This window comes from Psammomys obesus, unplaced genomic scaffold (genome assembly GCF_907164565.1).
Source record: "Psammomys obesus unplaced genomic scaffold, mPsaObe1.curated_primary_1811, whole genome shotgun sequence".
In the NCBI taxonomy this organism is placed as follows: domain Eukaryota; kingdom Metazoa; phylum Chordata; class Mammalia; order Rodentia; family Muridae; genus Psammomys; species Psammomys obesus.
The window spans coordinates 29,809,833-29,836,893 of NW_026593286.1; the positions used below are offsets into that span (position 1 = coordinate 29,809,833).

At 43.1% G+C, this 27,061-nt stretch overlaps 1 protein-coding gene across 1 annotated transcript in view; it reads right to left on the reverse strand.

Annotated features, from left to right (window-relative positions):
* Positions 1–497: 497 nt before the first annotated feature.
* Positions 498–27,061, reverse strand: part of LOC129684002 (cytochrome P450 20A1) — a 37,733-nt gene continuing 11,169 nt past the window's right edge. Inside the window, exons 5-13 of the mRNA XM_055617064.1 lie at positions 20,146–20,313; positions 17,198–17,276; positions 15,330–15,445; positions 14,175–14,229; positions 10,398–10,518; positions 8,377–8,488; positions 6,111–6,175; positions 1,389–1,478; positions 498–1,240 (exon numbers count right to left, since the gene is read on the reverse strand). Coding sequence (XP_055473039.1) covers positions 1,090–1,240; positions 1,389–1,478; positions 6,111–6,175; positions 8,377–8,488; positions 10,398–10,518; positions 14,175–14,229; positions 15,330–15,445; positions 17,198–17,276; positions 20,146–20,313 — 957 coding nt within the window. The 3' untranslated portion in view covers positions 498–1,089. The remainder of the gene's footprint in view (positions 1,241–1,388; positions 1,479–6,110; positions 6,176–8,376; positions 8,489–10,397; positions 10,519–14,174; positions 14,230–15,329; positions 15,446–17,197; positions 17,277–20,145; positions 20,314–27,061) is intronic.

The window sequence follows — 27,061 nt, forward strand, 5'->3', positions numbered from 1 at the left end:
GTGTCTTACTCTGGAGATTGAAGCCAGGGCAACACTTTGCCACGGAGCCCTGTTCTCACATCCTCACAGTCTGTGTGAGCCCTTCATCTGTAATAGGCTTATTTTCCTTATCTGTGGCTTCTGATTCCTGCTTTACTCTTTCTTACTAAAACATCCATTTGCGTTATTAGGACATCATAGTTCCCAATTTGGGGGTTCTCTCTTTGCCTGAAGAGCAGACTTTAATAGAGTGCCTCGAGATTTCCAGCACAGCAGGGCAAGCCTCTCCCTCTGTCTGTCATACAGAGGGGCACCCGCTTCAGAGCACACCAGAATCAACTGGGTTGTTCCCAAATGACTCGGAACTGCTTACCACGTTGAGCCATGTGCAGCCTCTACATGCTTAGGGGCAACGAGAAAAGATAGCAGATGCTAGGCAGAATGTTTACGGAATTACTAAAACCTAATGAACATGAGTAAGACACACTAATTAAAACCCAGAAAAAATAATCCCCAAATAGCGTAATGGGTAATTTATTAGAAATGCAAAGGAGGTAACATTATGTTTCTCTTTGATAAATATTCAGAAATCACGATTCTCCATCTTGTACAAAAGAATTCTCTAAGATTATTCATTTGAGAGATCAAACTAAGAAAATCAAGATTAAAAATAATACCTTAGCCTGGCAGTGGTGGCGTACACCTTTGATCCAAGCACTCAGAAGGCAGAGGCAGGAGGATCTCTGTGAGTTTGAGGCCAGGCTGGTCTACAGAGCAAGTTCCAGGACAGCCAGGGCTGCACAGAGAAACCATGTCTCAATCCTGCCCCCAAAATAATAATAAAAATTAAAAAAAAAACCCAAATGGCTTATAAAATAGCACAGATTAAAAGAAAATTAAACTTTCCTATTAAACTTGTCAATATATTGGTACAATAAGTATAAACGTATATTATACATTAAGAAAATTTGACATATAAAAATCCACATTTACATCACAAAGCACTAGTAGGTTTTGTACTACAAAATGATACTGGTTTATAAAAGGACTCAGCACATACTCTGGGCATTTCCCCTTCCTCTACTTAACAGCCGTTAAGTGTATACACGCCTAGTTCCTTTTGGAGACAGTGACCCAAGTTTCTTCCCTCGATGCTGTGACCAGTTCATACTTCATCTCGCACACCTCTCCCTCCACGGGAAGCAGGCGCAGCCTCTTCAGCAACGTGCTCACAAGCACTGTGGCCACCGTGTAAGCAAACCTAGCGTGAAGAGAGCCGGCTGGTTACTAAAGGCCAAAAGCCGACCCTAAGAAGTGCACAGCTTGCTCACTCTCATTAAGAGAGACTTGTCAAATTCCCAGCAGGCGGGCATGGCACCTTTCCTTCCCTCTGTTGTGCAGTCACTCACCTCAGTTCTGGGCATTGCCACGTGCCTGAGAAACCAAGAGAGGAAAGTGTGTTCATCACTGCCTCGTCAGCAAAGCGATCTGGATCAAACCTGAGAGGAAAATCCGAGGTCACCATAACAGTCGCGCTTGCATGTTAAACATCAACACGAAATGCACAGGCTGCAACAGTGTGAGCCCACTGCAGCTGTCACACTGTACTTTGCTCTGCTTCCTCCGGACGCACAGGCGTGTCATGCCTTGCTGTTTCTAAATATGTTACCTCCAAACAACAGACTGAAAAAAACACGTCAGAGCCAGCATTGCAGCAGGAACCTTCACAAAATATAAGGACAATCAAATACCAGACGACATCTAAATAAAATCAAGACCCTTTCTATAAGACTGCCTGATCAACACATAACCTATTTTATATTGCTTGTTATTAAAATTAGAAATTCAAGGAGGCTAAGAAAGTTCTTTTTTCCTTGTTTTTTACTTTAGACTTCCCTTGTCAAATGCTACTGAACAAATATACATTCTTTTCAAATACAAATTTTTTTCTGTGATCATGGTGTTTTATTAAAGCAGCAGAAAAGCAACTAATACACATGTTTTTCTATCTTATGATAGCTGCTATCCTTTGTGTTACTACCATTCAGTTTTTTAATAATCTTTCTTTTCTTCTGTTTTTAATTTTTATTCTTTTTCTTCACTATTTATTTTTTATATATCCCGATTGAAGGTCCTTCCCTCCCTCTTCCCCTTATCCCCTTCCCCTAGTCTATTGAAAGGGGGAGTTCTCCACTACTGCCATCTGCCATAGCCTGTTAAGTCTCATCAGGACTGCCTGGCTCCTCTTCCTCCATGGCCTGACATCACCAGAGGTGAGTAACCAGAGAGCAGGCAACGGAGTTCATGACAGAGACAGCCCCTGCTCCCCTCACTCAGAGATCCACATGGAGACTGAACTGCCAATTGGCCACATGTGAGCAGGGGGTTTAGGTCTTTTCCATGCATGGCCCTTCATTAGTGCATCAGTCTCTGCAGAACCCCCTGGGGTCAGATCCTTTAGCTTTGCTGGTCTCGTCGTGGGGCTCCTGTCCCCTCCATGTCCCTCTAATCCCACCCCTCTCTTTCTCCATAAGACTACGCTCTGCCCAAAGTTTGGCCCTGAGTTGCAGCATCTGCTTCAATCCCCTGTTGGGTGGAGCCTTTCAGAGGACCCTGTGTAGTAGACTCCCATCCTGTTTCCCCTCTTCCACCACTTCTGCTGTCTATCCTGTTTGCCATTCTGAATGAGATTTAAGCATCCTCCCTGGGGTCCTCCTTAGTGTTTAGCCTCTTTAGGTCTGTAGATGGCTGTCCTATATTACACGGCTAATATCTGCTTATTAGTGAGTGTATACAATGTTTTTAAAAGATCTACACTGAGTTAGAGAAGAGGAGCATGGACACACTCTAGCGATGGAGAGCACCTATCCTTCCAATGCACAGGAGGTAGGTGTATCTAGATTCTTTTTTTTTTTTTTTCCTATTTTATGTTTTATGTTTTTTGAGACAGGATTTCTCTGTGTAGCCTTGGCTGTCCTGGAACTTAGGCTGTAGACCAGGCTGACCTTGAACTACCAGAGATCCACCTGCTTGGGCCTCTGAGTGCCGGGACTACAGGTGTGTGCCACTGCCCAGGTTGTATTTAGATTCCAATGAGCACGTTTAAGGGCACTGTTATATTATTGAAATGTTGGCATTTACAATATGCCAGCAGCCATGTCCTTTGCATTACTCTGACTTACAGAAGGTCTTCGGTGTTTAGACATTTTCACAGTGGTGTACACAGTGAAAAGACCTTTAGGCCAACAGTGGACAAGTGCTGGGGTCCTGTCTCTATTCTCACTGCTGTGGAAGTGCAACCTCTCCAGCCAGTCCCTCCATCTGTAGGACACCCGGCACTCCAGGCTGTGGGAGACTTACATAGGATCAGGGAGGAGAATGGTTTGTGTAGAGGATCAGGAAGTCCACTGTGAAATCTTCACAACATGGCTGCTGGAAGAAGCCCTGAACAACACGGCTTACACACATCGACAGCTGACGCTCCCAAAGTGAGGGAAATCTCACCAGCCCCCACCCCCCATAGACACGAGCTACGAGCAACTAACTAACGGCTGCAGAGAGAGGGAGAACTGGGCTTTGCTGGGGATGAGCTCTGTCCACCCCTCGTCCAGTGGCCAGCCTTACACACGTGCAGACAGCCCTAGAAACACGTACACGCAGGCAGCAGGGAGCCGGCTCTGCAGGTTGTTTATATATTGATTCCTTTATATGCATGTGCAGCAACGATGGTCAGAGAAGAGGAAGATAGAGGAGGAAGAGAAGGGAGGAGAGGGAGAGAGGACAGACAGCGTGCATTTGTATTTTAATTAAAAGCAAGCAAAATGTTTAGCATAGAAACTGGCCCCGAGAGCTGTGCATTCACACTTATCAAATATCTGTTACACGGTAGGTGCTTCGCTAAGTACTCTGCCAGCCATCACTTTATGCTTGCTCACACCTGAGACAGGGGAATCGTTCCTTTCTGCTCAGAGGGCTAAGATAGAAGGCTTGTTCCTTGGGGAGCAACGCGGTTCCTGGGTAAAGTGAACCAGCACTGGAGACAAAGCAGCTGAGTCTGCCCTTCCCTGTTCTCCTCTCCCTTCCTTCTGAGACAGGCCCTCCCGGTGTAGCCCAGGCTACCCTCCAACTCACAATCCTCCTACCTTACTACTTCCGAAGTGATGAGATTACAGACACACACCACCACCCCAGCCAGTATTGCAATTTCTTATTTTGTTTTTAACACAGATGTGAAGCTATGGTCTTCGGCATTTATAAAAATAAGAACTCCTAGTTCAAACAAAAACGTATAAATGTTCACAGCAGCTTCATTCATAAGAGTAAAAACTAAAAGGAACCCAATATCCTTTTGTAGCTTAATGGTTGTACAAACCCTGGCACATCCATTTAATGGAATCTTTCTCAGCCACTAAAAGAACATGCAACAATTTCCCTGGATCTCAAGGGCATCAAATTTAGTGAAAGTCAATTTGTCCCTTCATCCTCTCCTTTATCCTAGTTGTGTGACAATTACATCACGCCATAATTAACCTATTGTCTCTAGTGTCTGAGTGTGTGTGTATGTGTGTATTTCTTTACTTATTTTTATTTTTTTATTTTTGGCTAAGATGTCTCTCAAAGTACTGGCAGCCATGTCTCTGACCCTTTCACCTGATATAAATAAAGGGGTTCCCAGCTTCAGGAAGCTCTCCAATATAAAACTACATCTGCATCTTCTAAATTTAATAGCTCAAAATGATTTCCACAATTTAGTATCTATTCCCTTTGGGAGAAGTAGCTATTTGCAACAAAGTCTTGATATGTAGCCCAGGTTATACTCAAACTCTCACTCTTCCAGCCTCCACCTCCCAACTGTTGGGATTACAGCTGCGTGCTGCCACATCTGGCCCCAACTATTCCTTTTCACATTTTCAGTTTCTCTGGATGTTTTGAAAATAACAAAAATGTCAAAGGTTCTAATGAAGCTCCTTCTCTTCCACCCCTCTATTTCTCTCTCACCCTATAGAACCAAGACAGGATCCAGGCCTTGCACAGGAGCAGTTAGATCCTTCGTATTGCACTTAAAGTTTAACAAAATTTTGACATTTTCACATAAATTTTTGTTTAAGATTTAAAATTTTCAAACTTTAGTTTTCTATAATTATAGGCACACATACCTTTATATCTTTAATTTTGTTATTAAAGCCATTTAGAATATAAAATGTAACTAATAACTAATCATTTCAGAGTAAAATTTGAAGGTCTGTTGTTTTATTAAGACTCTTTAAGCTGGGCCATGGTGGTGCACACCTTTAATCCTAGCACTCCGGAGGCAGAGGCAGGAGGGTCTCTAAGTCTGAAGCCACCCTAGTCTATATAGCAAGTTCCAGGACAGTCAGGGCTACACAGAGAAACCCTGTCTCAACCCCTTTCCCCCATGAAAAAAGACTAATGTCAAAATACTTAAAACCAGCCAAACAAAACCTGACGTGCTGGGAGCGTCTACATGCCCATCCTTGGAGTGTGCTTTCTGCTGCAGGCTCACCGTCAGACCTTGCCCTTGCGGTCTGCACTGTCACGTGATCGCAAAACAGCTCTGACTGCTTTCCAGGGCAGTAAATCCCAGCCTGCTGCCTTACGGCAAACAGCCAGAGCTTGCTCGCCAGCTCTACTCCTCCTCACCATCCACACGCATGACACAACTCCTGGACCCTATGAAAGAGCTGTATGAGCTACGGAAGCAACAGCTTCTTTTTTAAAAAAAAGTATTAAGACTAAAGACAGCTACAGAATCAGATATGGATCATGACATAGAAGTGATAATAAAAGACACAAAACCAAAAATCACAATAGATAATGTCATATGCCTGTTAATCCAGTATTGGGAGGCTGAGGCAGGCAAAATCACATGTTCAAGGCCAGCATGAGCTTTCAAGCAAGATGTTGCCTCAAGAATAAATAAATAGAAAATAGTGGCGGTAGGGGAGAGGAGAGAGGAGAGCCGACAGAGGAATGGGACAATGGAGCAGCAGCAAAGAGCAGACCGCGGTGGAGTGGCCACCGTCACATCATTGCCACATACTACTTTTCCCAGAACATTGGAAAGGAAGGCAAATATGCATGCACATAAAAGACATAACACAATTTCGTACTTGTGTGGTGATGGCCAAGTGCTGGGGTCCTGAAGAACCACGCCGAGGGCGTAGAGCACGAGGGTCTACAAAACAAGCAGTCTAGTTAGTCAGGCCGCACACAAAACCAGTCACCAGAAAGCTCTTCTGCTACCTCGAATGAAAATGTAAAGTGACCAAGTCACCACCGGCCATTGTCTTGGTGACCTGAAGGCAGAGCAGGCTTCCTCAGCATGCTGCAACATCTGGATGCCATACAGGAGAAACCAGACTTAACTCTGTGGAAATTTAAAGACCTCCATGAGGATACAAACTGTCAGGAGGAGGACTGTAAACAGGAGGAAATCTGAGCAACACACAGCATCACTAGGAGGAAGAGCAGGGTGAGGAGAGTAGGCATTCAAGAGAGAACTCAAGAGAAAGGCAAACTGGTAACACGTGTATGAAAGCTGTTCCATCTTTCTAATAATCAGGGAGAAGCAAATGAAACTGATATAATTCATATATGATTCGCAAAACATATGGAAGATTTATAAATCCAAAGTGGTGAGGAACTGGAGGGAATACACACACACACACACACACACACACACACACACACACACACACACACGTGCTAGGGACTGAACCCCGGGGGCCCACTGTGCTAGTCCCTCAGTCTTAAGAGTATCAACTAAGAGTTAGTTAGTTGATAAGCTGGCCTATTGTGCTAAGGGCTGCCATCTGCACAAGCAAGGCAGGGACACTGTCACCGGGCCACCTCCCCAACCCTGAAAAGCATGTACTATCATTATTAGTGAAGTAAAATTGCCTTTCACAAGATTTAGTTGTTATTAATGACATTATCCACTTGTTGGTGCTGCGGTTCAAAACCAGGGCCTTGCACGTAGTTGGTCTTCACGTGAGCTACACTTTAGTTCCTACAGGTAACACTCCATTTCCTCACTACGTAGCTGCATCTCTAAGATGGCTTCAAACTCATGGCAATCTTCCTGCCTCAGCCTCTCAAGCGCTGGAATTATAGGCATGTACCACCATGACCAGCTTTCCAAAATTCCATTTCTAACACACTATCCAATACTTACACAACTGTATCATTTATAATAATGAAGAGAGAATGCCAATCTAACTCTTCATTAGTGGGGCTGCTTTATCTCTAGGGCATAAGTTACTGGATACATACAGCAGAACACTACAGAGCTGTTAAAATGAATTGGATGGCCATCAAGTGCCAGCTTTATTAACAGTTATGATATGCTCAACAAAAAAAAAGGAGCAACATATTAATTATAAGATTTCGTACACTCAGTTTCAAAAAATATTTTTTACTATTGTGTGTGTTTGATGTGTGAGCGAGCTCATGGGTGTGCCAAGGCACATGTGTGGGATCCAAATGCAACGCTTTGGAGTCAGTTCTTGCCTTCCACCTTTAGGTGGGTTCCAAGGCTGGAACTCAGGTCACCTGGCCTGCCCAGCAGGTACACTCTCTACTGAGTAATCTTTTCAGCCCCTAAATCAAGTTTTTAAGACACATACGTATATATGTTCTTGCACACACAATAATCACACACAGGACTGCACAAAAATGCAGAGTGTTGACAGCAGTACATGCAGACAAGGAAAGCTAAAAGAAATCCATACTATTATATAACTAAAGTGGCTGAGATTCAGTGACAGCCACCATAAAATAAATGCAATGGTACTTGGCGAATTCTGTCTCAAAATGCTTTGATTTGGCATTTTTCAACTTACTGGCCTTTTGTTTGTGTATTACGGTCTCCAGTTTTGTGTTTTTATTGTTGTGTGTGTGTGTGTGTGTGTGTGTGTACATCTGTGTGTCTCTATTGTGAATGTGTTTTTTGTACTTTTTCTTTGTTCATTTTGTTTATTCTGATTTATTTCTTAATTTGCCTGTTTTTGTCCAAAGAGAGAAAGAGAAAAAAGGTCGTGGAGTTGGAAGGGTGGGAAGGATATGGGAACAGATGAGAGAGGGGAAACTGTGATCAAAATATATCACATAAAAAAAGTTTATTTTCAGCCCTGCGGTGGTGCTGCACACCTTTAATCCCAGTACTCAGGAAGGCAGAGGCAGGTAGATCTCTGCGAGTTTGAGGCCAGCCTGGTCTACAGAGTTCCAGGACAGCCAGAGCTACAGAGAGAAACCCTGTCTCAAAAAACAAACAAACAACAAAAAAGCTTATTTTCAATTAAGAGAAATAAAATAAAGGCACATACCAAAGTAGCTGAGAATAAACGGACTGAGTTAAATATACCAAACATTTCCTACCTCCTTAGGAATAACAAATGGGCCTACTTTTCCTTCAATATCTTGAAGCCGGGCAGAAACCGGGGTTAGTTTGGCAGTCCGGACAGTTTCACAAAGCACTTGCCGGCAGTATCTGTTTGAAAATAAACAAACAGATGTTCCATCTATAAACATGACAAACAGGAGCAGAATGGAGGTCACAAGCACATGATTGGGCTGGAAAGATGGTTCAGAAATTAAGAACACTTGTGATCTTAATTTGTGAACACTTGTGATCAGAGGACACAGGTGTGGGTTCCAGCACCCACATGGTGGTTCACACAATCTGTAACTCCAGACCCAGGGATCTGGGAAACTTCCTTTTCGGGGTGTTTGTGTTACAGCTGACACCTTCGGATGCCCAGAGACTGCAGTACAGTTTGACAGTGGCCATGTGATTCCAGTGTGCAGCCACAGGCCCCAGCAGCCACCCGGAGAAGGGGATGGAGAGACGTGAGCAGCAAGCCTTCCAGTCACTGATGCTGCCTTTTCTGGACTTCCCATCAGTGAGACCATGCTGTGGGCAGTTCTTTGCGCTTTGTCTCTTTCAATTACTGTAACAAGGTTTATGCAGGCGGCTGTGTGTATCGACTTTGTTTTTCTATTAACTGGCAGCCTCCCATGGTATAGCAGTATCACAATTTGCTAATTTATCTAGCAGTTGGGAAACATCAGACTGCTTGAGCTCTTGCATGTTTTCAGCACACAGCTATCAACATCTGCACACAGGGCTTTGTACAGGCCTGCTTTCATTTCTCTTGAGCAACTACCTAGGAATGTGAGGGATTTCTGAGTCACACAGAGGAGGAATGAGGAGGAATGTGTGCTTAATGTTATAAGAGCCTACCAAAGCATTTCCCAGTGTACCTCCACTATTTTATATTCCTATAATAGAGTATGGGTGCCCACATGCTTGATGCCATTGATGTAACACACAGGCTAACTAAAAGGTTATCTAGAACCACTTATTATTTTTTTAATGTTGCACAATAGTTGCAGTCTTGTTTTTCAATTTATTATTTTGTGAGCATAGATGTTTTGCTTGCATGTATGTCTGTGCACATCAGTGTGTAATTAATGCCCAGGGAGGCCAGAAGAGGGCACTGGATCCCAGGGAACTGGAGTTACATATAGCTGTGAACCACTATGTGGTTGCTGGGAATTAACCCTGAGTCCTCTGAAGAGTGGACAGTGCTCTTAACTGCTGAGCTATCTCTCTGGCTCCCAGAACTACTTTTACGATTTTAGGCATGAGAGTAAAGTGTCCATTGAAATCTGTATGCAAATGTGTGGTATATATATAATTGTGATCACAACACCTAGGAAGACTGCCTCAAAGAGTGGAAACTGTCCAGTACAGTTAAGAGTCCTTGCTACTTAGCCGTAACGGTGGCGCAGGCCTTTAATCCCAGCCCTGGGGTGGGGGCAGGGGGATCTTTGTGAGGTCAAGCCCAGCCTGGTCTACAAAGTAAAATCCAGGACTAAGGCTAAGGCTTACACAGAGAAACCGTATCTCAACAAACAAACAGTGCTTGCTTTTCAATCATGAAGACTGAATCGAATCCCAGTACCCACAACTACCTGCAACTCCAGCTCCAGGGCTCCAACTCCCTCTTCTGGTCTCAACAAGTAACCTCACACAGATGTGTGCTAACATTCATACAGACACAGAAGCATATACATTTTTGGTTGGTTTTGTTATTTATTTTGCAAACTCTGGCTGTCTTGGAACTCTCTCTGTAGACTAGGCTGGCTTTGAACTTACAGAGACCCACCTGCCTCTGCCTCTCAAGTGCTGGGATTAAAGGTATGTACAACTACATCTGGCTAAATATTTTTTTAAAAAAATAAACAGAAACAATCAAAAAGAAAATCTGTAAATATTTAAAGATCCATATGTATTTATATATGCATCTTTCCTACATGTTAGCACAAGTTCTACGTTAATTAATAAGCCACCTGATATTTGCCTTTCAGCGGCTTTTCCCTCATCGTAGTCTTACCTGAGCTGCTCAGTTTTCTCTGAAGTAACAGGACCCTCCCCAAGAACTTGGTCTATCTCCATGTGTAGCGTCTTCTGAACGTCTCCAGACATCGTTAGGAAATGGAGCGCCCAGGTACACACTACATAAAAATTGTATAGGTAACAATGAAAATAGCTGCTGCATAACTTTTTACATAATGACACAGGGGGAAAAAAAGCTAATGGTTCAGTTTGTAAATTTTCTTTTTTCTTTTGTTTCCTGGCAGATGATACGTAAATTTTACCAAAAATTAAAACAAAATTCCTTACAGGACTTGAATTCCTTTGAGCAGAACATGAATGTTTACAGAAGAAGGCAAAGTACACAGAGCTACTGAGATAACGTCCTTCTGGAGTCTGGCAGATAACTCACACCACTTCCCAAACCCTACCTAAGGTTAGTGAGAGCAGACACAGAGGGGGCCTGAATGCTGGACACCCTGACGGACTATCTGCTTCAGTCTCGTGAAATAAAAACCTGATGTAATCAGGCTGTACATGCAGAAGCACTGATGAAAGGATTCCTACAGATCAAAGTAGTGGGAGATTTACTCATGCGACAACATTAATTTTTTCAGACTTTTAATAATTAATTACTGTTCAGGCTATTGGGGCCCCCAAACCACGTGAGAGTCTGTTGGGGCTGCAACATCCAGAGATTCTGATTCTACAGGCTGGGGTAAGGTCCACCCACCTGCACTATTTTTAAAAACTTTAATCATACTTACTTATCTACTGCGTGTGTAGATACGTGTATTATGTATGTGTAAGTATGTTGACGGGCCTGTGGCGTTCAGAACCTGTATGGGTCGGTTCTCTCCTTCCACCATGTGGGTTCCTGGGACCAAACTCACGTCATCAGGTTGGTGGCCAGTTCCTTTACCCTCTGAGCCACCTCAATGGCCACCATCTAACCCCCCAGCCCAAGGGTCACTGGCTCACGGCTCACTTGGTTTCAGCTGGTTTATGGATGATTTTCAGAGGATAAATGAAACAAAAAGCAGCTGTGCTCCCTAACTGTTCTGCCCCGTCTTCTCCCTAGAGCCTGCGGAAGCAGCAGTACCGCAGCTCTCCCCCTTTTCTCTTCCAGGTGCTTTGTAATGTGTGTGGAGAACCGCTTACCTCTCCTTATCGATTACCTTCTTTTCTAAGCTGACTTAAATTATTATTGTTGTCGTTACAGTGCTGGGGATCAAACCAAGGTCTTGTGTGTGCAAGGCAGGTGTTAAAAGCTACACTCGAAAAACCCAAAGTTAACTTTTTAAAATGTCTGCCTGATTCACTTATTGCCTCTAAAAATCAACAGCCTCCCGGTAACTCAATTATTGAAGTGTAACTGGCTGTGTCCTTAACTTTCCCTACAAGTCCTGGCTGTCTCAGAACTTGCTTTGTAGACCAGTCTGGCCTCAAACTCCCAGAAGTCCACCTGCTTTTCCAGTGTGGGCTCTAAGGGTGTGCCCCACCACGTTACTCAGCTTGGCTCACAATGGCCTTTGAGTGAACCACTGCATTTCTATTTCACAAATGATATGTGAACATACGTGCTTTACATAAAAATGCAGTACAAGTTTACAATGTAGATCTATAAACTGAAATGATTAATATAACGATATGCATACAGCAGTCACGCATATGTCCTGCTGACTCCATTATCACTTAAAACCAATAAAACATTATATATGTATATATATATATATATATATATATGTACACACATATATATTTAATAATTTCAGTCACTGGTGGTGGTGGTAGTGTGTGTGTGTGTGTGTGTGTGTGTTTGTGTATGTGTGTAGTGGTTGTTTAAAATGCAAAAAGTATGACTAGAAATACCTTAAGATGTGATTTGAAGACACTTAATATTCTGTAGATACAACTAGACAGAATTTCTTAGCTAAAAGGCATCTTAAGAGCCATCTATACAGAGCAAGTTCCAGGACAGCCATAGCTACACAGAGAAACCCTGTCTTGAACAACAAAGTAACAGCAGCTGGAGAGACAGCTCAGCAGTAAGGAGCACTGGCTGCTCTTCCAGAAGACCTGGGTTCAATTCCCAGCAGCCACAACTGTCTGTAGCTCCAATTCCAAGGAACCTGGCACCTTCATAGACATACGTGCAGAGAAAACGCCAATGCACATAAAATAACAGTAAATAAATTTAGAAGAAAAAGAAAAACAAGCAAACAAAAGAGCCACCTGGAAATGTTTAGACAAGCGGAGAGTACAGGACAAGGTAAGGGATCTCCCCAGGCTAATGCATGGGGTGGTGGCAAAGTAACTGCAGGGTCTTTAGGTCGTAGCTGGGAAGGTGGCTTGTTCTCGCAGAAGACCCAGCTGACAATGGAGATGAGGACGTGGCACACATATACAGATGAAGGCAAACATGTATACACGTAAAATGAACACCCCTTAAATAAAAATCACGGTACAGGCAAAGAAATGACTAGTGATGCTCTTTATAAATTCTCCCTAAAATCTAAAAATGAGACTTAACCATTAATAATACCTATTAATTAGACTTAACTATTAATTCAGTTGACCAAGTTTTCTGGTGTTCACAGCATAATAAACTCAGTTTTGTTTTGTTTCTAGTGTTGAAACAGACTGAGTCTGACTAAGCAGCCCTGGTTGGCCTGGAACTGTGGTCCTACCAACTCACCATCCTCAAACCTGGAATTTAGACATGTGCCACCATGCCCAGGTTAATTCCATTTTCAAAAAGCTTTAGCAAAGAGACATCTTTAATGTAATATAGTTTTAAAACAAATAACTATCAAAAGAAAAAAATGATGGGCTGTGAGCTGGCTAAGCAGGGAACTGCACTTGCCGGCATGACCTGAGTTCAATCCCTAGGACCTCTGTAACGAGCTGAACTCTAACTGCACACTCACACCAAGACCTGTGCCCACTGCCGCCATGACAGATAAATAAAGAAAAATTTAAATAGTTGAGTAATTATCGTTGACATATCTGCATAAATTTCATTTAGTCTACAATATCTAGATACATCTAGATGTTAAAGAAGATAAATGTGTGGGATGTTTACACTAGCACACCTCACCATTCTAAAATCTTCCTTGAAATGAAAAAGGACGAATTCTCTACATTTTAAGCTGGTGCCTGAATACTTCCTCAGAGCATTTTCTATGACTAATTGTTATGTTTATAAACATTCTTAAATATTGTTCTCTGTAAATAAATACTGTTCTCTCTAAATCTACAAAGCAGTGAAGGTCACATGTCTTAGAATTTTAAATTTCCAGTTTCAAGAAGAGGGTTCTTTCAAATCATGATCACTGTGGACTCCACACCCTTTAGGTCCTCAGTAACTGCGGATCTGCTTGTAATCAAGGAAAGGCAGCAACAGAGAGGCTGGGTTGAGACTCAGTGGGGGACTGTTTATCTAGCAGGGACAAAGACTTAGTAGCAAAGGAAGGAGTAGCAGTAGGAAATGGAAAAGCTCCTTATTCACTAGGAAGGTGCTGACAGCAGTTCATTTGAAAGGCACTAACTAGAATTCACAATCCATAAATTGTGAATCCATAAATGTGTCAAGAAATTTATGGCAATTTCCAAAGGTGAAACTGAACGTGTGTGTGTGGAGGGGGAATCCACTTGAAACAAGCTTTTAAACCAAGAATAAAGCAGCAAGGAAGAGAGAACTACAAAGGGCTCCTGAGGGGTTCTCTCTTTTTAGGAGAATTTCACCAGTGTGTATTTTGTAATCCATCTGAGACAGAAGTCAGCTCATACTTACGCCTTGCAGTTATTACGCAACCGGCCAGGGAGAAGATCATACTGTCCTCTAGGATCTACAAACAAAACTATACTTTAGAAAGCAGGAACTATATGGTGGCCTTTAGTAGGGTCTACTAAGATAATCGAGGGTAGAAAAATCAGGCTCAACAAAAAGTGGAGGGAAGTGTGTCTTCACCAAAAGCAAGATCCGTGTAATGTGTGAACAATCTAAGTCATGGGCTGCTGGGCTGGAGGGGACTCAGCTCCCCGCGCTTGCAGAGCGCTTGGGTTTGGTTCCCAGTGTCCACGCGGGCAGTGCCCAGCCACCGGTGACTCCAGTCTCAGAAGATCTGACACCCTCTACTGGCCTCTGGGGACTCCTGCACACACAGGGTGCACATAAACTCAGATAGGGTCACACTTTTACATATTCAAGGAAAAAAACAAATAAAAATTTCTGACTACTATTTTCTTACTTGTGGTTTTACCTCTTATTTTTATTTAAATTTGCTCTTTGATAATCAGTCATGTGCACAATGCATTCTGGTTACTCTCACCCCCACCCTCTCCTATCCACTCTGCCGTGAGTGGATCCGACCTGGCAATGCCTTTTGTTCTGGTTTCTGAGAGTGGTCTCACCATGTAGGCTGGCGAGAACCCACAGGAGTAGGCCGCCTCTGCCTCCTGAGTGCTGGGATTAAAGGTGTGTGCCAGCACTCCTAGATGAACAGCCTTTTTGAGGTGACAAGACATTTGTCTCTTAGTAACCCTGACTGGTTCACCTCAGATCAACCTTTTCAGTCCTGTTTCCATGGCACGGTCTGGTGCAACAAGAAGTCTTGTGTACAGTGAAGAAGGGCCTCTTACAGGCCTTAGAACCTGATTTGACTGCACATGCTCTGTCAGGGTTCCTGCACTGAAGTGGGGTGGCGGCAATGCCACTGCTGACCTGTGCCTGGCAATACCACAGACGGAGCATTATGCTGGTCAAGACCAGCGCTGAGCAAGCCCCACTGCCACACCTGGCCACGCCAGCAGAGAGGCTGAGTCCACCAAGGCTCACACACACTTGCATGAGCAGATTGTTTGGGCTGGATGTTTGTGTATTCTAATTTTAAAGGCTCCTATAGCAGCTCCACATGACCTTTTAATAACTGATTAACCCGTTCCTCACCTGTTGCTCATTAAGGTTTCCTTGTACTAAGGAGTCGATGAAAATATGTTGACTGAGGTTCTTTCCTTTTCGTTCCTTTATGATTTTCTTTAAAATAGATTCCAACTGCATGAGGGCTTAAAGAAGAAAATTTGAAAAAAAAATTTAGAATATAAGCATTTGTTGAGATTAAACATCCTAAAAATAATTCTGTTCAGTGTTAAAAATGTAGAACAAAAGCTTTGAAGACACTAACCAATTATTTAAAAGAAAAATTTATGTTTAAATCATATGGTTTTTCTTCCTTTTTTTTGTTAAATTTCAGATACACTCAGGAGGCAGAGACAGGCAGATCTTTGTGATTTTGAGGCCAGCCTGGTCTACAAAATGAGTTCTAGGACAGTCAGGGCTACACAGAGAAACCCTCTCCTGAAAAACTAACCAACCAACCAGTCAATCAATAAAGAAATTTAATATGCATTAAATACCTATGTGCAATTCAGGGTATAATGGATTTTAAAGAAAATCTAAATTATTAGCACCCAGGTAAAAATGTAAATAATACTAACACCACACAGGCCTCCAAATGTCTGTGATCTGCCTGAGGTGGACAGCAGGACGTGAGCAACTGCTAAGCTGCTTTCTAGCCCCTTTACATACTTTCACAAATTACTGCCAAACAATTTAGGGAATATTTCACTCAGTTTTAATAATGACAGTATACTTTTATTATTATTACTTTGGGGGGCTGGAGAGATGGCTCAGAAACCAAAAGCACTTGCTATTCTCGCAGAGAACTGAGGCTCAGTTCTCAGCACCCACATGGGAGTGCTCAAATGTCTCTAACTCCAGCTCCAGAGGATTCAACGCCCTCTTCTGGCCTCTTAGGACAATGCACACACGGTACACATACGTACATGTAGGCGAAAGCTCATTCACATAAAATTGTTTAATTTTTTTTAATGTTAAATAATATTTTCACTTTGTTACATTTTCACAAATGCCTGTAGGATACTTTTTTAAAGTCCTGTTTATTTTTATTACTATTTTAAAATTTATTTTTAGTTTATTTTTACTTTACATCCCGATCACAGGCCCCTCCCTTTTATAGACTACTTAGTCCTGTGAGCATTGTTTGCTTAGCAGTCCCTATAACTGGACATTTAGTTAGTGTTTGCTTTTCTCCTTGGAGGAATAGTGCCACCGACAGTAAGTGAGAGATACAGCTCAGGGGATGACCACACACCCAGCACCCTCGGCAACACATACGCACATGTGAGAGTTTTCACATGGGCTGGAGGCGGCTCAGTGGTTAGGAGCACTGGCTGCTCTTCCGGAGGTCCTGGGTTTGATCCCCAGCACCCACGTGGCAGCTCACACCTGTCTGTAATCACAGTTCCAGGGGATCTGACGCCCTCTTCTGGCCTCTGTGGGCACCAGCCATGCAAGTGGTGCACAGATGTACATGCAGGCAAAACACTCATGCACATCAAGTGAGACAAAACAAAACAAAAACTTCACAAAGATTTTCTTCTTTTAGACAATTTCACCCCCTGCTTGTTAGTCATAGCGCTATTCCGAATGGCTGGCTTTCTCATCCCCTTACGCTCCCCACAAGTTACGTACTGTGTACTCACTGTGCAGAGAGCACCAGCACCTAGTCACTGCTTTCTCTTGTCTTTCGTTGAAAAACCAGCAGTGAATGCGATGTAGAAGGAAAACAAATAGGAAAACATAAATGACCAATGATCTTGTCATTCAGATATAAAACTGCTGGAGTTTTATAAAACTCCTTATTAGAACTCAGGGGTGAAACCTGGATCCGGATCCCAGGTAGACTACCTACCTGCCTACCAGGCACTACCCAAAGCAGTTAGTTAAAAACTTACCGTCTTGATACTGCTTTTTCCGAGTGGTATTTTTATCAAGTGACCCATCTAAGAAGCCTTTTCCAATCTCAGACCAAACCTAGAGACAGGAAACCATTTAAGTACAACGGAGGGTACAGATTCCTACCTAGCGCTGAGCGCCTTCCTCAGCAGCAGCGTGGGCCTCTGAGCTCTTCCTCTTCAGCTACTACTGTACAATCATCTGATCCACAGTTTCTGAGAACACGGCTCAGATTCTTTATTTTATTTTTTTGGTATTTCGAGACAGGGTTTCTTTGTATTGCCTTGGTTGTCCTGGAACTCACTCTGTAGACCAGACTGGCCTTCAACTCAGAGATCTGCCTGCCTCTGCCTCCCGAGTGCTGGGATTAAAGGCTTTTGCCACCATACCTGACCAGGTTTTTTTTGTTTTTTGTTTTTAATGATTTCAGTCAAGGCACTTTCAAACTAATTTCAGCTGGCCTATGAAAAGTTTCTGTTCTTAAAAGAAGCACACATGAAGTATAGGATGTAGTCTGGTTGCCAGAACAATTGCCTAGCATTTACCGAGCCTGGTACACACCCAGTACCAAGAAACCTGGGTGTGTGGCCCATGTCTGTAACCCCAGCACTTAAGAAATGGAGAGAGGAGGGTCATCCTTGGTTACATAGAGATCAGGCTTACTACATGACACCCTGGCCATATGTACCCCACCATGCCCAATCCCACCCCAAAAACAAGGAGAAGAGGTGGAAGAAGAACCAGAGACCAAGGAAAGACTTGGCAGCAGAATGAGTCCTCAGGTTTTTTATTAAATAGATGTTATTCCCTCAGACATGAGGGGATTAAATAAATCATAGGTAACTAACAATTTTTATTTTACTTGAGATATTGATAAACATTGACAAAGGCCAAATGTTAAATGTTTAAATTTAGTCTAAGATTTGAAGACAATAAGCAGAAAATAGCTTCTAATTCTAATCTTTCAAACTGGGTCATTAGACAAGAAACAAATCTTTAACTTGGTAAAAATTCAAAAATTCTGAAAAGAAAAGTTAAGAGAAAAAAACCTACTAATGAATAAGAAAATATTTTTTAAAAAATAGAGCTTTTCTATTTTTCTAACTTATCTTAAAATTACTGGAATCCAAGTAAGCCAGGCAGTGGTGGTAAACACCTTTAATCCCAGCACTTGGGAGACAGAGGCAGGTGGATCTCTGTGTGTTAGAGGCCAGCCTGGTCTACAAAGTGGGTTCCAGGCCAGCCAGCACTACACAGAGAGACCCTACCTCAAAAAACAAAAACCCACAAAAATTATTAATGTGCACATTTCAGAGTATTTGACTGTAAACAATTAAATTAACAAAAAAGTGGAGCTGGCTTAGTTAATAAGTCATTTGCCTGATAACCATGAAGAGCGAAGCCTTACTCTCAGAACCCACACAGAGAATTGCAGGACTGGGGAAAATGCCCAGTGGCCAAGAGTGCTTGCTATACAATCGCATCACACATGCAAACACATCACCTGCATATACATGTGCATGCACTAATAATATAAACTATATATAAATAACAAGTAATTAGGTTTTGTCTTGTTTTCGTGACAGGATTTCTCCCTGTAACAGAGCCCTGGCTGTCCTAGACTCTATTTGTAGATCAGGCTGTCCTTGAACTCACAGGGATCCATCTGTCTCTGCCTCTCTGGCTCGGTTTTGTGCCACCACACCAGGTGTAAATAAAATATGTTTAAGTGGGTGTCCTGGCTAGTTTTATGTCAACTTGACACAAGCTGGAGTCATCAGAGAGGGGGCGACCTCAGTTGAGGAAATGCCTTCATGAAATCCAGCTGTAAGGATTTCTTATCAGTGATCTATGGGGGAGGGCTCAGCCCGTTGTGGGTGATTCTGCCCCTGGGCTGGTGTCCTGATTCTATTAGAGAGCAGGCTGATCAAGCCATGAGGACCAAGCTAGTAAGCAGCACCATCCATGGCTTCGGCATCAGCTCCTGCCTCTAGGTTCCAGCCCTGCTTGAGTTTCTGTCCTGATTTTCCCGAGTGATGGATTGTGATCTGGAAGAGTAAATTGAATAAACCCTTTTCTCCCCAATTTTCTTTTGACCACAGTGTTTTGCCACAGAACTGGAAACCCTGACTAAGATGGTGAGTGTGATGGTGCCTGACTGTGATGGTAGCACTGGGGAGACAGAGACAGGAGGACCCCTTGCTGGGCAGATTGGTGAGCTGCAGAAAAATGAAAAGACCTTGTCTCAAAGGAGATGGATGGCCCTGTTGACATCTGAAGTTATCCTCTGGCCTCCACACCACAAGCACACACATGCACACATACCACCAACACACACACACACACACACACGCAATACTGAATAGCCACAGGGTAGTAACTCAGTTCCTGGTGGGTGTGTTTAGAACACATTCCTTTAACTATTAAACTGGCTGGCAGGTATACATGCAAACACACACTGTATATATAATAAAAAAAAAATCTTTAAAAAAATATAAATAAATAAATCTTCACACATACAAAGCATTAATTATTGCAGCAATAGAATGTTCTTTTTAGATAAAAAGAAAAGATGCTTAATCTGGAGGCACGCAGCTAAGGAAATGGCTACGTTGGTGAAATGCCTGCTTTGCAAGTATGAGAACCATAGTTCTGGCACCTATATAAAAAGCCAGGCATGGTGACACACTCCTATAAGGAGGGAGGGGAATGGTCAGATCACAGAAGCTCCCTGACCAGTCCATCTAGCTCATCTCTGAGCTCAGGGTTCAGGGAGAGATAGATAAGAGGGCCATCACATACATGAGCATACGTATACAAATGCACAAGCGCAAGCACACACACACACACACACACACACGTACACACAACCTTCTTGAATGGTAAAGTCAGCATTCAACTACCCAGTCTGAGGAAAGAATCGTTTTCAATTTTGTCCTCGACTCACTGTGCCATGAATGTTTTGGAAGCGGATAACTTCCTGCTCGTCTTCGAATGTGTTCCCCAGAACCATCCGTGTGACAGACTTCAAAGCAAAACCAAGCATATGCTGGCTCAGAGGCACGTGCTGGGTCTCTGGGTAGGACAGCCATTTCTCTAATAATTCTTCTGAAAGCTGAAAAGAACAGAAAGGTAACACCTTATTTTTCTGTCTCTGACTCTTAAGAGGGATTCAGTAAGATGGTACACGCCAACTATAAAACTGTAACCAAGTTTAGCCTGAGGTATTTCATGCTGTGTCTCACCTGTGACTGCATCTTCAATGGTTAAGAATAAACACTACAATAAACACAAAAAAATATAAGCTAAAAATTCAAGATGGAAAAATCTGAAACCTATTGGTCATTAAACAGAACAAAATATTAATGTCTGGTTTCAAACTCATGCTTGGTCCACAAGCATGAGTATGTCAAAGTGCCAGACACTGCTCTCAGAGGAAGCCCTCAAGCCTCTGACATCCTTTCACTCACCACAGAGCTGTCAAATCTCCTGTGAAAAGGTAGGAAAAGACTACAGACTTAGAGGAAAACAGAACAACACCCTTGCACCCTTGGTCGTGACACTGCACAGGCAGGCCACATGCAGCAACTTGTGTAACCTAGGTCCAGGCGCTCCACAGCTGACTGGGGTGGCACCTCCCGCCTGGCATGGCTGTGTGTGAGGAGCAGGCCCATGCCACGTGACACAGGAAAGGCTTCCTGAACCAGGGTATGTACAGACATCAATGAAAGACTGTATTAGAGTTCATCCCAGCTTAAGGAATTACAGTTAAGTCTTATGAGAAAGAGAATAAATATTCAAAATAAATAGACTTTGTCTTGCTTAGAAATATACCTCCTTATAGGAACAGTCGGAATATAAACCTAGTCTTTGAGAAAACAGGAGGCAGTCCTTAAAAGGATTCCAAAGTGTCAAGACTAATCAACTGAGCCAGCTGACACTTCTCACAAGAACTTTGAGATCAATGATGCTATGCAGCTTCAGAATACTTGCAGGCCGACGGTGAAGCTGGATGGCCCATCATATGCTCAGCATGTGCTGGGTCCTGGTTTCAATCCCCAGCACCACAAACAGATACAACAACATTAACTGCATGCCTACAACAAAATAACACCCCACATAGTGGTCTCTGCTCCTGAGAATTTAGCTGCTCTAACACTATTAAGTGTGGAGTTCTGGAAATCACTTCTAAGTTTTACACTGCACGCTGTTTTTGAAGTATGGTGAAACCTCAAACAGTCCTGCTCTGCCCTGTCTAGAATAACATCTAACAAGCACTGTGTCTGCCCCAAGCCTACTAACAAGCAGAGGAAAACGGCTTATGTGGGGTGCTGTTACAGGAGTTTGGGAGAACTCGCCGGGAGTCTAACACATACGCTCCTAAGTGGGGGTTGCTTACTCTCCCGGAGTGTCTAATCATGCCCACAGGTAGACCACAGACTCAGAAGACCAAAGACCCTCAGCTTTCACATCTGGCAGACAGTAACCTCTGTACAAGCAGGAAGTAAAAGCTAAGGTTGGATATAAAGAGCCTGGATAAGTGTAAAGACAATCTACAACCACACAGAGAGATTCTGTCTGCCTTCCTGCCTTCCTTCTTTGCTTCTTTTTTTTATTTCTCTTCAAAACAGGTTTCATGTAGGCCTGGCTGTCCTGAAACTCACGCTGTAGGCCTCAAACACACAGAGATCTGTCCATCTTTGCTTCCCAAGTGCTAAGGTTAAAGGGACGCACCGCCAGCTGGTGCTCCACCACAGCTGGCACTCCACCACAGCTGGCTCAGCTTTTCCTCTTTTTCTCATTGGTGTCAGGCTCTGTGCCTGAATCTGTCAAAATCAAACCAGTAGCTGAAAGCCGGGCGCAGTGGCACAGACCTGTAATCCCAGCACTCTGGGAGGCAGAGGCAGATCTCTGGGTTCCAGGTCAACCTGGTCTACAAAGTGAGTCCAGGACAGCCAGGGCTACACAGAGAAACTCTGTCTTGAAAAAACAAAACAACCACCAAAAAGTAATACAAATAAAAACAAAACATCACCCGATGGATTCAACAGTGGGTTTAAGCAGACAGATTTGAGCCATCGGTGAATTGAGTGAGCAAATGAAGACCGAAGACAATGTGTTTAGCCTGTATGAGTCAGCTGGCTCTAGACACACAGGTCAGAGGAAAAGACAAGCATGAAAACGGCAATAAACATGGCTGACACAGAGTCTTGACAAAAATTTCCAGGAAAGTTCAGTGGGATCATCTTCGAACAGCTGAGCAGGTATTTAAGAAAAACAGACCTTAACTGCATCCACAGTGTACAAGGGTCAAGTTAAAAAGGACACAGACCTAAACGCATGAGAAAGACACGGCCTGTAGAGAGGGAAAGTGCTGAGATCTTGACAGACACTAACGAAAGAGAAATGCCAGTGAGCACTGTTTCATTAAAGTCAAAGACATTGCTCTTCCAAGGCAAATGGCCATCTAGAAGATAACTTCCAAACGCACATCTCACAAAGGACTGGCACATACAGTATTTTAAGAACTCTTGGAAGTCAGTAACAAATGATCAAGTAAAATATGGGCAAAAGATCTCACATCTCACCAATATCACGTATGAGTGGCAGATAAGCGCACTGAAAGGTCTCCCCAGTAGATGAGAGCACTTGCTCTTGCAGAGGACCCTAACTCCATTCCCAGCACTCACAGCTCCCAACCAACCCTAACTCCTGCTTCGGGGGAACCTGATGCCCTCTTCTGGCCTTCCATGACCCAGACATGCACATGATGTCCACACACAGGCAAACTAAACATTCTTAAACAAATCTGAAACAAGATCTTATTGTTAATTTATTGTTATTATTGTTACAGTTATTGAACTCAGTGGTTATAGAAAGAAGAGAAAATGTCACATGGTGCAGAAACACTTTTCCTCTTGAAATGTTTTATGTGTGTGTTAATTTGTAAAATTTATTCTATGTTCAAAAGTTATTCTGTATGTCTCATCCCCAGATAATACACACTTTTTGTTGTTGTTGCTTTGTTTCGTTTTTCGAGACAGGGTTTCTCTGTGTATCCCTGGCTATCCTGGACTCATTTTTGTAGAGCAGGCTGGCCTTGGACTCACAGAGATCTGTAGTCATAAGGTTATTGTGTAATTCAAATGCTGACTTCTGGACCTCCTACATCTGGTTGCAATCCTTGTTCTGAGACTCTCCTGTCTCAATGTTGTGTAAACACTGCTCCCCAATTGTCCCCTGATAGGACAATAAAGCAGCTTACAGCCAATCACTGGGCAGAGGAGAGAATAGGGCTGGACTTCCTGTCAGCCAGGGGAGGCAGAGTTAGAGGAAAAAGTAGAGGACTGAGCCATGGCCAGAGGTCCAGGTGAGACCATGGGCGAGAGCACTCAGTAAGGAAAGCTGCAAAGTGCAAGTGTCTGGAATGTCTGCTGGGAGGAAGCCAGATTAGCTTAGAGGGTTAAGAATAACAGGAGCTCCACAAGGAGAGCAACAGAACCAAAATATCTGGGCCCAGGGTCTTTTCTGAGACTGATACTCGAACCCAGGACCATACACGGAGATAACCTAGACCCCTTCCATAGATGTAGCCCACAGCAGCTCATTCTCCAAGTGGGTTTCCCTAGTAAGGGGAATAGGGGCTGTCTCTGACATGGACTCAGTGGCTGGTTCTTTGATTACCTTCCACTGGGGGTAAAGCCTTGGCAGGCCACAGAGGAAGACAATGCAGCCAGTCCTGATGAGACCTGATAGGCTAGGGTCAGATGGATGGGGAGGAGGATCTCCTCTATCAGTGGACTTGGGGAGGGGCATGGGAGGAGAAGAGGGAGGGAGAGTGGAATTGGGAGGGGCTGAGGAAGTGGGTTATAGCTGGGATACAAAGCGAATAAATTGTAATAAATTTTTAAAAAAGATAATATAAAAAAATAGAGTAATAGAACGGCTTAGCTCTTATGTGTGAAGCTTGTTAAAATAATATAATAGAATCCCAATTATTTGTGTGATAGCCCGGTTAAGGGAGAAACTGAAAAACACAGTTTTATAAAAATAATATGAACAAAGATCTGCCTGCCTCTGCCTCCTGAGTGAGATTAAAGGCTTGTGCCACCACGCCTGGCTCAATAATACACAGTTTTAAGTGAAGAAAAAAAAATGTTGCTAGCAGTTTATTTAAAACTTTCAAACTTTTAAAAATAAAAAAAAAAATAGAAGTTATTTCATAAAACCATATGGTATTGACATTTTTTTATGGTAGTATTTTTAAAATTTTTTGAAAGCTATTTAGAAATGTGTTATAAGCTGGAAAATTGCTTTTGGACAGTTACTTTTCTTAAAAGAGTCAAAACCATGTCTTGGGCTAAAGTAAGGTATTTTAATCTATATAAATTATTTTGACTTCTGCCAACAGAAAAGTTTAACATTTCTTCATACACATGTTTATCTGGACTTCCAGCAAAACCAATGTGTATTCAACAAAGCCCAAAATAAAACCTCACACAACACAGGTAAACAGGTGAGGGATGACCAGCCTCGTATTAGGGAAATGCAAATTAAGGCCACGTGAGCCTACTACCCTCCACCAGAATAGCTAAGGGCAACGCCACCGCTAAATAGTCTTTGAGAGCACAGAGGAGGGCATTCCTCTTCATTCCATGAAGCTACGGGAGCCTTCATGCCAGAGCCTGACAGGAGCATTATTAGGAAAAGAGGGAGAACTGGAGAGATGGCTCAGCACAGGTGGCTCAGCAGAGATGGGCTGCTCTTCCAGAGGATGTGGGTTCAATTCCCAGCACCTACATGGCAGCTCCCAGCTGTCTGTAACTCTAGTTACATGGGACCCGACACCCTCACACAGACACACTTGCAGGCAAAATACCAATCAGTACACGCACAATTTTTTTTTTTAAGAGAAGATGCTGAGCAGCGGTGGTGCGTGCCTTTAATCCCAGCAGAGGCTGGGCAGGCATATCTCTGTGAGTTTGACATCATCAGGCCCTCAACAACTTGAGTGACAGCCACTTTCACAGGCATTAACCAGCTCTGGCATCTGGCATCTGTCTCACAGATGCACCCAGAGCTAACGTGTAGATGTTGAATTCCAGGCCAGCTAGGACTACACAGCAAATATATATATATTTATCAAGCCTGTGGCCTTGTGCATTCTGGGTAAACACTACATTCCAGCCTCATACTTAAGACCAGCTCCCAGCATCAACAATGAATAAATACCTCTGCTACCCTTCTGAATGATTCCGTTCTAAGCTGCTGTATCGATTGACTATCATTAATCTACTGCTGAACGTTTAAGGCCCTTTCGATTTTTGCCACAGTAGGTGGGGGTAACCTCTGGATGCTCCTCTGAGTACATCTGGAAGAGCTGGATGAACGAGTAATGTGTTGTGCTTCTTTGCTCAGCTGCCTCCAGGAGCCATGTATCAGCTCATTCCCTCAGCAGCACCCTAATTCCCGAGCCTCATGCTTCTAACAGCACTGTGTCCTATAACGTCAAAACTTCTTAGTCCAAAAAAAAGAAAAAATCTCAGCACGACTTCGTCTGACTTTGTTTGCCTCTGTGTGGTGCACGCTCATTCCTTTAACTATTTAAGTTGCTTATATCACGAGCTGGGCTGTGAGCTGCTCGTTCACACCTCTCCCCAGTGGTCCTCACCCTTCCTGATGCTGCCTGCGACCCTTTAATATAGCTCCTCATGTTGTGCTGACTCCCCAACCATACAGTTATTTTTACTACTACTTACTAGCTGTAATTTTGCTACTGTTATGAATCATAATGTAAATATCTGATGTGCAGGATAGTCTTAGGTTACCCTGTGGAAAGGCCCATCAAAATAATGCACAGAGTGTAACTGAGTCACCCAGCATTTTGTCTGTTCTGCAGGCAAGCATAACGAGTCCATGTCCGGGATTAAATGAAACCTTTTGGTGTGTGAATGCCGGCTAACTCAGGTGAGAATCCTAGTCAGCCTCGTTTCATGCTCAGTATGGCACACTGACTTAGTACCAGCAGAAACGTCCAAATCTAAGACAAAGGTTTCCTTTCCTAAGACATCTGTTAAATCGCTCCTCAAACTCTGTCACGTGTGATCAATATACATTAACAGGAAGACAGCTGTCGACTGATTGCAATGATGGAGACACAGGGGTCTGCCCATGCTGCGATATTCTGTTACCAGCTTTCCTTACTTAAGTAAATCGCATGGATATGATGCATGAACTGTCAAATCCCAGGCACATGTGCTACTGGCTTTATCACGCATCCTAAATCAGGATACGACGGCTTACAGGCATCTTCAAAATAATCAAACTAAAATACTATGGTAGTTTCAACTAACATAACTGTAGACAGAAAAATTAGCCTCAAGTTATACCTAGAGGAAGGATTATAGTTTAATAGATAGGATTCAGAATTTGTTTGTTTGTTGAAACAATGTCAGCCAGGCATGGTACCACAAGTCTGAAGCCAGCCTGCTCTACATAACAAGTTCAAGGACAACCAAAGCTTTATAGACATCCTGTCAAAAAGAAAGAAAGAAACACTCTGTCGTGTAGTCCAGACTGACCTCAGACCACCCCGTGTGAGGACTGCACGCACCACCATGCCTCAGCCTCAACAACTGAATTCTGGAATGTAGATGAGCGACTCGGAAAAAATACAAAATTTCTTTCAAAACTAATTAGGTAATAATTACCATGAAATTACTAACGCTTCATTTTGTTTTTGTTTTCTGACACAGTGTGTCTGTGCGGCCCTGGCTGTTCTGGAACTGGCTCTGTAGACCTGGCTGTCCTCACACTCACAGACATCCGTCTGCCTCTGAATAACCGGGTGATGGGATTAAAGG